This window comes from Dermochelys coriacea, chromosome 14 (assembly GCF_009764565.3).
Source record: "Dermochelys coriacea isolate rDerCor1 chromosome 14, rDerCor1.pri.v4, whole genome shotgun sequence".
Taxonomy (NCBI): Eukaryota; Metazoa; Chordata; order Testudines; family Dermochelyidae; genus Dermochelys; species Dermochelys coriacea.
The window spans coordinates 21,629,769-21,643,512 of record NC_050081.1 but is presented as its reverse complement, the minus strand read 5'-3'; the positions used below and the strand labels follow the sequence as shown (position 1 = coordinate 21,643,512).

General features: G+C 45.2%; 1 protein-coding gene across 1 annotated transcript in view; it reads right to left on the bottom strand.

Annotated features, from left to right (window-relative positions):
- Window positions 1-275: 275 nt before the first annotated feature.
- The window catches only part of HS3ST3B1 (heparan sulfate-glucosamine 3-sulfotransferase 3B1), a 49,213-nt gene continuing 35,744 nt past the window's right edge, over window positions 276-13,744 (bottom strand). Inside the window, exon 2 of the mRNA XM_038372346.2 lies at window positions 276-5,176. Within this exon, the coding sequence (XP_038228274.1) occupies window positions 4,558-5,176 (619 nt within the window). The 3' untranslated portion in view covers window positions 276-4,557. The remainder of the gene's footprint in view (window positions 5,177-13,744) is intronic.

The window sequence follows — 13,744 nt, the reverse complement described above, 5'->3', positions numbered from 1 at the left end:
AAACACTTGCTTACCACATGGAAGCCCATCCCTGTTCAATAAGGCCTCCCAGTTCAGGAATGCAGTCCTGTTCAGGAAGGGCACTTAAGCACACGCGTCAGTGCTTTGCTGAATTAAGGCCTATATACACATATGCAGCCTCCACTGATGTTAATGGGAGTTGCTTACAAGTATCGGGTGGCAGAATGCAATCCCAAATGCTACCAAAATAAGCATGGAACATGATGTCCTTTATTCACCTCCACAGGTTACAATGAAAACAAGCATGTCTATGATTTGGTAAAATATATTTTATTTGTTCATACAAAGAAATAGTATGAATTATCAGAATTTCATTTTCCTAGAAACATCTTTCTCTGTGTAAAATTAATTTGTGTTGTACATACCACAAAATACTTGATTTACAATTTTTTAATTTTTTTAAAAACAAATTGGCTATTCTATAGTACCATGTTACAGACAACACATCGCTAATATCTGTACTGCACTTCTGAATACAGGGCTGAATGAAACTCAGCCATAAATTAATGTTACAATGTGAAAAAAGAAAATCTAACCACACCTCTGAGTTTAACGGTTTATCGTTCTTGAAGAAAACAAAACATGATGATAGCATCAAGTCCATTATTAGCAACCCAGATGCATACTACAGGGAATCCAGTCTTGGTTGCCATATTGCTTAGGTAAGGCCTTTTATATTAATTAGTCTCATATAAACTTTGTTACAAAGGCTGTTCAGCCAGGATTAGCAATTTGCTTAAGGTATTCAGAGTATCAAACACCACATATTTCTATAATCCAACATGATTGCCTCATGAAACCATTCAGTACCAAGGCTTGATTATACCAACTAAGCCAACAGCCTGGTGAATTTTGTACAGTTGAGAAAGGCATCAGGAGATCAAAAATTGTTACAAAGAAAGCAATATACAGAGAGATCAGGGCACCTAAATCCTCCAGTATATATATATTAAAAAAAAACAACCTAAGGAAACAGAGGTGAAATGAAGAAATGACAAAGCGATAAGTACCTGAAGTTTGCCAAGTACTGGAAGCAATGGGATCACATGGTTGGACAATGTTGTCACTTCACCAGAAAGTGACCCTGGTTTCATGAAAGCTGAGTGAACAGCTGGAGAGTTATTCCATCCTGGCCATGCAGGGCCACCAGAGTACAAGGCTTAATTCAACACACTGCATAAATTCTTCAGTAGGAAGACACAGAGATTCAAGTTCTGTAATAATTAGTGTCCTAGGATGCTGCTTTACAAGATCTAAAGCTTTTTTCTGCAATCATTCAAGAACCTCAAGCTAGCAGGCCCTTATGGTAAATTGAATATGCTAGTATATTTATCACTCGGTAGTAGAAGGGGGTCCACTCCAAAAGCCTGGACCCAAAACACACACACACACACACACAAAACGCCCCTTGAGTTTTCATCTCAATTTTGCAACCAAGGGCTCACTCTGCACTGCAGTAATGAGTATGCCACACTCTCTATTGTGGCTTTTCACAGTATTGGCTAATGTGTCGTTCGGCTGATGAAACTGCCTATGGCAAAACAATACTGTTTCACGGGCAAGATTTTACCTTTCCTTGGAGTCAGAAAGGCTCGGAGGAAAAGCCAAATAAAAGATTGCACTATTCTCCAAAACCAACCAAAATTAGACTGTCATTATAGAGCTTGATACCGCAAAGTGCTTAGCATCCCCTGCCCTCACCCTGCTGGGATTTGAGGGTGCTCTCATATACCTGTCTTTCTCCTCTCCCACCAACCTGGGTGTGGTCCCCTTCCCCACATTTCCCTGTGGCATTGATAAATAGGAGAGCTGGGACAAGGGAACCTTTTGTCTCTGTATCTACCTTTACTTGCCATGACATTACACTGCTCTCGTAAACAAGTTAAAATTCCCGGTTAGTCATTAAGTTAAACTAAGCACTCCTTGGGTTTAGAATGGGAGCAGATCCATCCACATTTCAAGAGACAGCATTTTACTGCAAATCTCTGTTACAGAGACAGAGGGCTGGCTTCTGCTCTCAGGATCATTAGTGTAAGTGAGATCAGAGCTGGACCCAGAGAGAGCAACATGGGCCTGTTAACTGAATGGTTCGGAAGGAAAGTTATTGCATCTGCATGTCCATCATTAAGCAGCTGTACTGGACAGCTGTATAGGACAAGCAAGAGTAAGGAGGCTGTTAAAGTAAAAGCAACATCTGGGGAATGCTATATGACAAACACCACCACAGCTGGGTATTGTTTAGTAATCTGGTATTATAATGGAGGGGTTGCTTACGGGGGTGACCACTGGCATCTTCAGCCTTGTGCTAAGATATATTGGTGACACATATGAAACAAACATATCAACATAATGAAATCATGTCTCCTTTAACCATCTGCTGTTGCTGTAGCATTATACATGCAGTTGTCTAGCGTTTTATTACATTGCACATATATTATGCAAGTACTTGTTTACTTACACAGTAACATCATAAGGTTTATTTAGCAAATACCTTGCTGCTCCCACTACATAGTATTTATACACATTCCTGCACACTGTATGAAAGATGCAATTAATAGCTTGTTTAATCTACACTCAAGGTTAAACTGAAGCCCAAAACAGCCACGTGTACCCTGTAGTTGCCCTGGAACGATGGTATGGCCCTGCTTTAATTAAATTCAGTGGGAATTAGGATTGGGATTTTCTGCAGTTACCCTAGCCACTAAGAGGTCCATTAGAAATGGGTGAACCTCAGGCAGTGAGGATAGACACCCAAAGTTTGTGGAGATTATCCACACCACCTAAGCCTGCAAAATTTGGCCAGAATTCTTGTGAGAATCAGATTCATTCACTAACCCCTAGCTTCTGCCAGAACTGTAAATTCTGCAAGAATAGCCATTCTGGGGGTGGGTCAACATTTCTGGTTCCACTCCTGGCCTGACACCAGAAACACTCCTCTGAATAGCCCAGCTCCTCAAAAAGCGTTTGGTTCAAACTACAGGCAAAATGTTGGGTTCTTATTTTAACTGGTTGTCCCTTCCTTATGTATTTAAGTGATCAACGGTTACACCTCTGAGTAAAGAGCGGTCTTGACTAATATCAAGGCCCTGTGCGATACAGAACAGATGTTTGATTCAGGGTCTTATTTTCCAAGTATATGGGGTGAATGTACTGCATGTGAAATGAGGGACCAGTGGCAGTAGTTGCAAGCAAGTACTATGCAAGTGTCCCTAAGCAGCTCTATGGATTCATCTGAATCATGCCTGGTAACACCCCCTCCCAGTTCCAGATAGAGGCCTGTTCTGGACAGAGACTGTTGATGAAGTATTAGACTAAAATGTAGGGTGGACAAGACAACATCCAATGGGAATAAGGCTGAAGCCCCCCTCTCCCCACACACACACACACACACACAATCACGGCACTGGTGACCTGCCTCAGATCCCCAGCTGTGCATGGACTCACTGTGTCCCCTACCCACTCCTCGGAGAACACTAAATCAGTGATAGACTCATACCCTGGTTTGTGCTAATGGCTCCTGTGGTTCTTTTGATTTCTTTGGTGTGTCAAAGCAGATGCTCTGCCTGCATGCTTGACTCTAGTGTGTTTTAAAATGGGTTCCCTACAAGGTAAGTGCAGACATGTAGGAGCTGAATTTCATTTACCTCGTCATAGTTCCGCCCATCACAAAGCGTTTCACATCTTTAATAAGAACAAAGTTTTTTTAAAAATGCATAGAGTCCGCACCCAGGAAACTCTGTTTGGGCCAGTGGGGGGAGATGCTCTTTGTTTAAAAAAAAAAAAAAGCAGCCAAGAAGGAAGAAAAGAACAGACTGATAGGACTGCTCCCCCCTTGCAGCAAAATGTCATGCTATTGGTGCTCTTTTCCAAAGGAGCACCTTATGCACCAAGCAACACTTGGGGAAACAGAAGCAAGCAGAAGACTCCCAGCAGCAGCACAGCTAGGCAGTGGGGATACTGATGGACTTTGCACATTAGAACGCCCCTGTGAAATAGATGCTGTGTTAGGCATAAGTATCTGAGTTCCACAGAGCAGTACAGCCTCTCCCTCCCCTACTGTTATTCAGACGGCAGGAAGGAACGTGATGATGAGCCAACAGATCTCATGAAAAAGATAGGGAGACAGATACTAGGGAGTGGGAAGATGACAAGTAAAATGGTTATAAAGGCCTAATACCCGTAACGAAAATAAAATTGTGCTTTCCCCCCCCCTTCCCTTTCCTTTTTAATACTAATTTCCTCTAGGTAAATGGAAGCACTGTCAATTACAAACCAAACAAAATAAAAAGACCAATATTAGAATTAAACACCATGGAATGTTAAAAAAAAAAGTTATGGGCTAATATTCTAGACAGTGTGGTTAGGCAGCTTAGTGAATTAATTACTTAAAAATTAAAAATAAATTATTATAAAATAGATTTCTGTACATTTTACATACACACACACACACACACACACACACACACACACACACATATCTTTATAGAAGCAAGCTGCACCATGGGGTAATTACAGGGAGACACTGTCATGTCAGCCTCAGTCCCAGCCGAAGTCGTGCCCAGTCATCTGGTAGAACTTCATGTTGAAAGGCCTGTAGAACTCCCGCAGTCTCTGCACCACCTCTCGGTCTATATTGGGGTGGGTCCTGCCTTTTGTTTTCCCCAGGCAGTGGGGTTTGCTGCTCCCTTCAGCCTTCTTCAGGCAGGGGAAGCCCTTGGTTTTGTTAAAGTAGAAGTGTTTGTCTGTGATGATCCTCTTAAGGCCCAGAAAGTCCTGGACCCTGCCCAGCTCCCCGGCGGGGTCACTGATCAGCCTCTCCCCACTGACGAAGAGGATCTGCCCAATGGGGAAGTAGAGGAGCCAGTTCTCCAGGTGCTTGGCGTAGATGCCGATCTGGATGGCGCTCCACGAGGTGTCGATCAGGCCTGTAGTCCTGTTTTTGAAGGTCAGGCTCTCAAAGGTGGGGATATCGGGCTTCTTTGAGAGAGTCTGCGTGTAATCGGAGATGGCTCGGGTCACAGGGTCCCGCACCACGACTATGAGCTTGGTGCCCTTCGACATGGCGGAGATTCGAGCAGGTGCTTCCTTGGTGACAAAGTAGCTGGGGGTTTTCTCCATGGTGATCTGCCCATCCAGGGTTCTTGGCATCAGGTCTCTGCCAAGAAAACAAATGCACTGGTTAGGACAGCAGGATAACTCATCCCTTGCAATGTAACCTTTATGGGCCCTGCTACCAGCACATATCCTATTAGCATGACTTGCAAATACACCAAGTATTCACGCACGAGGTTAGACTCCTGGCAATTATACCACAATAGTGATTCATGCTTTGTGTTCAGCTTGCTTTAAAGAGGCTAGTCCACCTCCACAGGGTGTGAATTAGCTGCAGCCTTGAAATTACATCAGTTCAGCAAAATGGAATTGAAATATATTCATCAGAAAAAGCTAGAGCACAAAGAAAAGGAATCATTCACCCTCAGGTGCCTATGCAGATTGCCCAGCACAAAGGAAAATCATATTTCCCTATTACTTTGCTTTTGTAAAGGTTACTGGGCTAAATTTCTAATGGGACACCCATTGCTCTTCTCTTTTGTAACACTACACTGGGAAGTTTTTCTAATGTGCATCACAAGAGAGACCATCTCCTGCTTGTGAAGCATAAAGCATGTACAAGTGTGTGCAACGCAGCAAGTTGAACAAACAACTGCATGGTGACTTATCAACATGAGGCCCACCATGTGTACTCAGAGGAAGAGGCCTCTTAAATTCTCTCAATTGGCCTTTCCTCTAGCTCCCCTGAAAGCGCAAGATTGTTTCCTATAATACTTGTACAGCACCTAGCACAACGGGATCCAGGTCCACGACTGGGGCTTCTAGGTGCTTCTGTAACACAAATAATAAAAACAAACAACTCCTGTTGACTTCAATGGGAGCCATGACATGACCCCAAGGGAAAAACTTGAGCCCTGTGTTTTAATATCATGTAATGTGAATGTATAACAGCAAGAGAATCCTTAGTCTAGGACAATAGCTTTTGTGCGCTTTGGCTAGTAATGGTACAAATTTTACCTAACCGATAATACTTAACTCCTTGATGCAATGTATCAAATCCACTGTAACTTGTATCATACTAATAGAGAATACAAGTGAAAAAAAAAAGATCTCTTCAAAAGGCAGTATCCCACATACCTCTTCTCGGGCATTCTACCCACTAAGCTCAAACATATTGAACCATCATAAGGAAGGAGCATTGGGGCTCTGTAATTTAACATGCCAAATGTTTTCACATCTATATGCTCCTCTTTCATTTCAGGCAAGATTTGCTCAGGTGCAGTCTAGAAGACCTATGTCCACAGTAGGTCTGTGAAAAGTGGCAAGAGGCAAAACCTCTGGGGGAGGGCAGCTAGTCTTTGCACCTACTGCGTGCTGTGGGAAAGTTCTCCATGCCAGCTTTCCACAGGTCAGTGTGTAGAGCGATGGTGAGGCAGACCAGTGGAAATGCTGTCGGATCCATGTTTAAATGAATGTAGTGTCCTACCATGCAAGCAGCCAGAGGAAGTGGATTTCACCTCTCCCATGCTCTTGCATTTCACCCACAGTGAGGCCTAACTCCACACAAGTGCAGCGTTTTTTACCCATTGCATGCCAAGCCTGAACACTGGTGCCAGATGGAACCTGTGCTACACTATCAAATTCCCAGGGTGAGCGAGTCTCCAAAAAACACTTTGCCAAGTAAAAGAGTAATTTTCAGGAGAAGCTGCTCTCCAACTGGTGAATCCCATAAAAGGACTATTTTCTAATCCAACCACAAAATATAGCAGGCCAATAATGGCACAGCGAACAACTACTGAATCTCACCAGAGCGGAAGCTGAATTTGACAGACCACTTGTTCACCAGTGTCTGTTTTTCTGAGGAAACAGAAACTGATCTCCATAGCCTGAGCTGGCTGTCTCCTGGCTTAAGATGTTGGTTTTGACTTAGGTAGCTCCCAAGCCAGCCAGGGCTTCATATCTAGGAGATGGTTCACCCCTGCGACCTACTGCAGCAGCTGTGGTTGGTTGAAGTGCCTACATTGAAGCCCCTTTGGAAGTAGAAAGAGGAGTCTGTTAGAGTGCTGGACCTTGGGAACTGCCTTTCTCCCAAGGTTCATGAGAGCCAGAGCTAATTAGCCTTTGAGGCATGGTGGAAGGCCTGCTTTTTCTCCCTGGAGGAGATAGCAGCCTCCATCTCTTGCTTTCTTCAAGACTGGATGCTTTAGCCAAGCAAGTTATTGGGCTCAACACAGAGTAACTGGGTGAGATAATAAAAAGGTCAGACTAGATGATCTAATGGTCCCTGCTGGCCTTAAACTCTGCAAAGCTAGGAAAGGCTGGGCAGTGGTGGTGGGTAGAACTCTTGGATTGCACAGGAAAAGGAAGTAGGAGGAATCAATTAATTTTTATTATATTTATGGTGTTGCTGGGTCAGTTGATCCAATTGCAGAGGAAGTGACAAGGGTGTTTATTTAGTTCATTTTCTAAAAGAATATCCTGGGCACCAAGAACACTGGACTAGTGCTCCATTATGCTTTGTAAAAATCCAAAACTAATAAATGGCCTATGGCAGGTACAGCAATTAAATCCAAAGGTCTTTGGGATGCTGGAAATGTGTGGTTCGCTGGGAGAAGAATCGTAAATCTCATGATCTAGTGGCCTCCTACCTTTATAGATGTACATCCACCTCCCAATAGATTTACAAAATAGTTCCTTACAGGATTAGCTCAAGAGAGAGTTTCAAAGAAAAGTTGTCTGGGCTCCCCCTACTGGATATGCAGTGGCATTTTGCAGAAAGATGGTGTTTCTAGAGCTATGAACGTCCCTGTTGAAATGCTGGCACAGGTACAACAGCAGCAGCCAAACAGAATCACATTGTGCCTTCCTTTGCATGTAAAAAACCCAAAGTCTGTTCTTTGCCAGTGAAGAAGAATAAAACTGGTAGGGAGAGAAATGTGATCGTCAAGCTTTTCAGAAGGTATTCCAAGCAAAGAAGAGTAAGAATAAAAACCCTCTCAACATGCATTAGAGTTGTTGAAAGTGCCACTAAGATCTACTTCCAAAGCAAAGCTTTCCCACTATGTGTTGACACTCTGTTGTATATGGGTAGCGTCCCAAGACCACAATCCCACCAGCAGAAGCACAGAGATTGTCTCACAGGGTCTGCCTTGTTTTAAAAGGCAGTGTACAAAGCAAAAGGACAACAATTGCATTTGATGGACAACGAAGCCTATTGAGACTAAAATGGGTTTGAACATTGGATTAAAACAACCTCATGCTTTAGGAAAATTAAGATCTGATTCTAGGTCCAACTTTGATGTTCTGGCCCATCTCTAGCAGAGATCTGCATATGGGTCTTCCATGCTTTCCTAAACAGGAGAGTAGTTGGCTTGCTTGCGACTAAATAGCGGAAGCATCAAAGTCACAGGACTACAGGTTACCAGATGGCCTGAGATTTACACAGGTGGAGAAGTAGCTAATGCTTGTTGATACCTACCTTAACTAAGAATAGATCATGATGATTCCTAGGTGAGCCACCATTTGATTCATCGGTGTATACAAAAGGCAAACTGGTCTCATCATGGCACTAAGGGACCAATCCCTACACACACTGAAGTCCACAGTAAAACTCTTGTTAGCTTCGGTGCAAGAAGGAATAGGCCCAAGTCGTACAACCTAGTCGCTCTGAAAGGGACTGATCCCAGAGCTGCAGGAACAGCAAGAGCAAACTAAATCAGTGGAGATGTATTCATTGGAGAGAAGAAAATTAGAAGTAGAGACAGTGATAAGAAGAACTGCTGTAGTGGACACGTTGTCAGGCTGTAACCCATCAGGCTGAAAGGAGGGGAATCTACCTTTCCCCACTATTGCTGATCTGCTGTGCATAAAGGCTAAAGAGGCTAATGTGCTACCTGGGAGACTCTGTAATGTATTCTACAACCTCTCCTCATTTCTAATACACAGGTGCGGCTCATGGAGACTACAAGGTCCAGCCTGCAAGCTTCATCCTGACCTGCAGAAGACCTACATCCAAGTTAAAGATCTGGATAGCTTCAGTCTGCTCTGCGCAAATGGGTGTGGCTCCTGATAAACTGTTAACACAGGGGGAGACTATGGAAGAGGAGTTAGCCATTAGCAACCTTAATACCCTTTTACATCTTTGACAACCTCTCCCATACTCTTTGGCTGGGCAAGGTTTGGGTGCCCGAAGCTTTCAGAAAGCTAACAACAAACCCCACTCTTGGCAGTTCCCAGCCACCCCTCATCCAGACACTACACCACACTGGGCCAGATCCTCAGCTGGTGGAAGGTTACATAGGTCCATTGACTTCAGTGGAGCTATGGCAACTGACACCAGCTGAGGATTTGGCCCTTAAAACTTCCGTGGAAAAGAGTCTCGGCAAAGCCATGAAGTGGCTGTGTGAACAGACAGATGCATTTTCCACAGGCAGAGAGCAGACCTCCTAACTCCGAGCTCTTAAGAGGTCAGGGAAGACAGAATTAAAAAAGCTTTTCCTTTAATGAATATTTGTTCAGCAAAGCTTCACCCATCGTAGGCGAAGTGATAGGCTTACCCTAAAGATGGATTGGCCTACTTTACCTATTAACCACTTAGACTAATGTAAGAATGAATAAAGAGAGCCTAACCACTCTAATCCCCAGGCCTTTTGCAGGCCCCAATCTTTATTAATAAAGCAAGTGAACATAAATGTTTAAAACAAAGAAAAAAAAACCCTGCCCTGAAACTGCAGCATTTTAACACAAACTCTTCCAATCTGAAAGACGGAGAGAGATAAATTTACAAAGTCGGAATGACAGGTGGCCACATGGTAATCCAATCCCCGACGCCTAATGCCCTTTGTGGCAGCTTTTTGTCCACACAGAGGGACTCTGAACTAATCTGTTGACACTTCTCAATAAAGAATATCGAGAGAGGCTATTGTCAATGGGAGGGGGTGGGTGGATGAGGGAAGGTTTACAAACTGTTGAGCTGTTATGTTTGTATCAAGTCAGCAGGTACAACAGACCTACGTTTGCGAGAGAGACAAAAGCTTTCCCCAAGGGTGCATGTGACTGACTAGCTATACCGATGGAACAGAAGCATGTCAGGGCTGGTGTAGTGACCCTTCCTGGGAAAAAACCATAAATGCAAGAAAGGTGGGTATGTTGCAGGAAGAGAAAGATGGGTGGAAAGATAAACCTGACTAGAAAAAACTAAGCGGCATGCAGAGCCCAGTTTGCTAAACGTGTGGCATGAATTCTATTCAATACTATTATCACCTGAGTGGTTCTTATTGTCAGGAATCTGATCTGGAGGTGTATCAGCAACATCCACAGCATGGCAGATTTTAGCTTTAAGAGTTTCTCCTCCTCTCCTGCATACGTCCATAGAGATTGTATTCACCTCTGGCGAAGTCTGAGATGAGCATTTCATTCTAGCCCGCTATTTCTGGCTGATCACAACCTATGTAATATTTACACTACACAAATATTGTTTTCCTGCCTCTACATGTTTCTATCCACAAAGCCACATTATGCACAGGGCAGGTTCTCCGCAGTATTTGGGAGGTGCTAGGAGAGTGGAAACTGAGTAAGCACCTTTCTGGGGTTGCCAATGGGGTGGAGCAGCTGCAGCGGGTGCAGAACTAGAGATACCTGCTCCTACGTCTCTCTCTCTCTCTGAAGCCTCTGGCACAGAGACATATTAGGGCATGTCGGAGAGGGGAAAAGGAGAGGACAAAGTGTGATGTGCTTCTGCAATTGCCAGAGGAGACCTTCCAACTGGAAAGCAGCATAAAACCCAACCCCAGACACTTCCTCTTGAGACAGCTTTGACCATGAGCTTGGGAATGAAGAACTCCTGTATTCTAATTCTAGCTTGGTTCCAGGTGACCTTGGTCAATCACCTCCCTGCTCTGTGCCTCAGTTTCCCAAAACTGTATAACAAGTTTATAATGCCCGTCTCATGGAGGGAGAGAGGAGAGATGAGATGAGACAGGGTTGTATTTTGAGTGGTTTGAAGATTAAGAGAACTATTTAAATATTATTTGGATAAGCATCAATGGTGCAGATCCTCAAAAGGAATTTAGGTGCCCAATTACCATTTATTGGGATGGGAGTTAGGTGCCTAGCTGTCTGTGAGGATCTGGGTCTAAATGCCTGGATGCTTATCGAAACCTCTTGAGCCTATAAAATTTGGCAGGAAATCATGCTCTCTTGTAAAATTTACAGCTCTCCCCTCTTCAGCTCAGGCTACAGACACAATGAGAATGATCTGTTTCTGTTGTATTTCCAGACTTCACCTCCAGCTGTTCCCTGGAAGGAAGAGACAGAGGCAAAAGCTAAATTAAAAAAAAAAAAAAAAGCGAGAGAGAGAGAGACAGAGAGACAGAGAATCAAGCAAATTATTTTGGGCTTCAACAACATTCAGTTCAGGTTCAGGCCTGTATTCCCGATTCATTTGCCTGTCTACACTGCAGGCCAGATTCAGAATACCCAGACTAGTTTTGCTTTACTTTTAGTGACGGAAGACATGACAAATGTTTAAAACAAGAAGAGAAGGGGGCCCTTTTGCAGATGCAATCCACAGTGGCCTGATATTTCCTATGGAAGGTGCTCAACCACCCTGATGGACTGTTTAAAACCCCAACAAGATTAGATTGAAGGTTCGTGTGCTTAGCAAAAGCCCTTGCAACCACTTCTGATCAAAGGCTTCAGAAGACCAGCTGAGATGCACAGAACATCTCTGAGCTACTGAACTTCAAATGTCATTTATGACAAGGGAAAGGCTGGCCTTGAGGTGGCTAAAATCAGCCTGAACATAACACTTCCTAAAGCTCCAGTTTCAGAGTAGCAGCCGTGTTAGTCTGTATTCGCAAAAAGAAAAGGAGTACTTGTGGCACCTTAGAGACTAAATTTGTTAGTCTCTAAGGTGCCACAAGTACTTTTCTTAAAGCTCCAGTGTAAGTCTGTACAGCATCTGTAGCCTTAAATGGTGGGGGAGGGATGCAAAACTTTAGACACCTGACAAACCGAAGCGCACAAAGTTACAGGTTGCTTTTGAAAAGCTGGGCCCTAACCTCCCTATGTAGATAATACTTCCCTAGCTCCTGGGACATGTTGCCAGGACAAACTGGTTACTGTTTGGCAAGTGCACAGATACTACAGAGATGAATGGAGAGTAAGAAACCCCATAAATCACAGAACTGGAAGGGACCACGAGAGGTCATCTAGTCCAGTCCCCTGACTCAAGGCAGGACTAAGTATTATTGAGACCAGGGGTGGGCAAACTTTTTGGGCAGAGGGCCACATCTGGGTGGGGAAATTGTATGCCGGGCCGGGGCAGGGGGTTGGGGTGCAGGGGGGAGTGCGGGGTGTGGGAGGTCATGCGGGCTGCAGGAACAGGCTCAGGGCAAAGGATTGGGGCAGAGAAGGGATGCAGACTGCAAGACGGAGCTCAGGGCAGAGGGTTGGGGTACAGGGTGCAGCAGGGGGCTCAGGACAGGAGTTGGGTGCAGACTGCAAGACGGAGCTCAGGGCAGAGGGTTGGGGTACAGGGTGCAGCAGGGGGCTCAGGGCAAGGAGTTGGTGCAGGAGGGGTGCAGCAGGGGACTAAGGGCAGGAAGTTGGGGTGCACAGGGGTTCAGGGTGCAGAAGGGGGCTTAGGGCAGGGCATTGGGGTGCAGGAGGGGTGCGAGGTGCAGGCAGGGGACTTAGGGCAGGGAGTTGGGGGGTGGGGGTGCAGGAGAGGTTCAGACTCCCAGCGCCACTTACCTAAAGTGGCTCCGGGGTGGCAGGAGTGCGCACCGGGGCCAGGCAGGCTCCCTACATGCCTGCCCTGGCCCCATGCAGCACCACTCCGGGAAGCGGCTGGCACCATGACCCTGCGCGACCCTGGGGGGTTCCACATGCTGCCCTTGCCACACCTCCAGGTTCCTCCCCCGAAGCTCCCATTGGCCACGGTTCCCTGTTCCCAGCCAATGGGAGCTGCGGGGGGCAATGCCTGGAGGCAAGGGCAACGCACCGAGCTCTCTGCCCCCCCATTTTCCAGGGACGTGGTGGTAGCTGCTTCGGAGAGTGGCACGGGGCCTGTGGCACCACGGAGGGCAATCCCATGGGGTGGATCCAAAGCCCTGAGGGGCTGGATCCAGCCTGCGGGCCGTAGTTTGCCCACCCCTGATCTAGACCATCCCTGGCAGGTGTTTATCCAACCTGCTCTTAAAAATCCCCAATAATGGAGATTCCACAACCTGCCTAGGCAATTTATTCCAGTGTTTAACCACCCTGACAGTTAGGAATTTTTTCCTAATGTCCAACCTGAACTGCCCTTGCTGCAATTTAAGCTCATTGCTTTTTGTCCTATCCTCAGAGGTGAAGAAGAACAATTTTTCTCCCTCCTCCTTGTAACAACCTTTTATGTACATGAAAACTGTTCTCATGTCCCCCTCTCAGCCTTCTCTGCTCCAGACTAAAGAAAACCAGTTTTTTCAATCTTTTCAAATAAAGCTCTTCTCCCCATCCTCCTTTGCAGGGCTACAGTGGGGAAAGGTGTGAGTACCCCATGACTCTGTTAGGGATTTATGGAGCACTTTTATAGTCAGTATCATCTGTAGGCGATAACAGCAAGGAGGTGTGAGGGAAATAAAAATGGTCTCTGTTCTCAGCTTACTAGGGTTTGGTCACATGTATT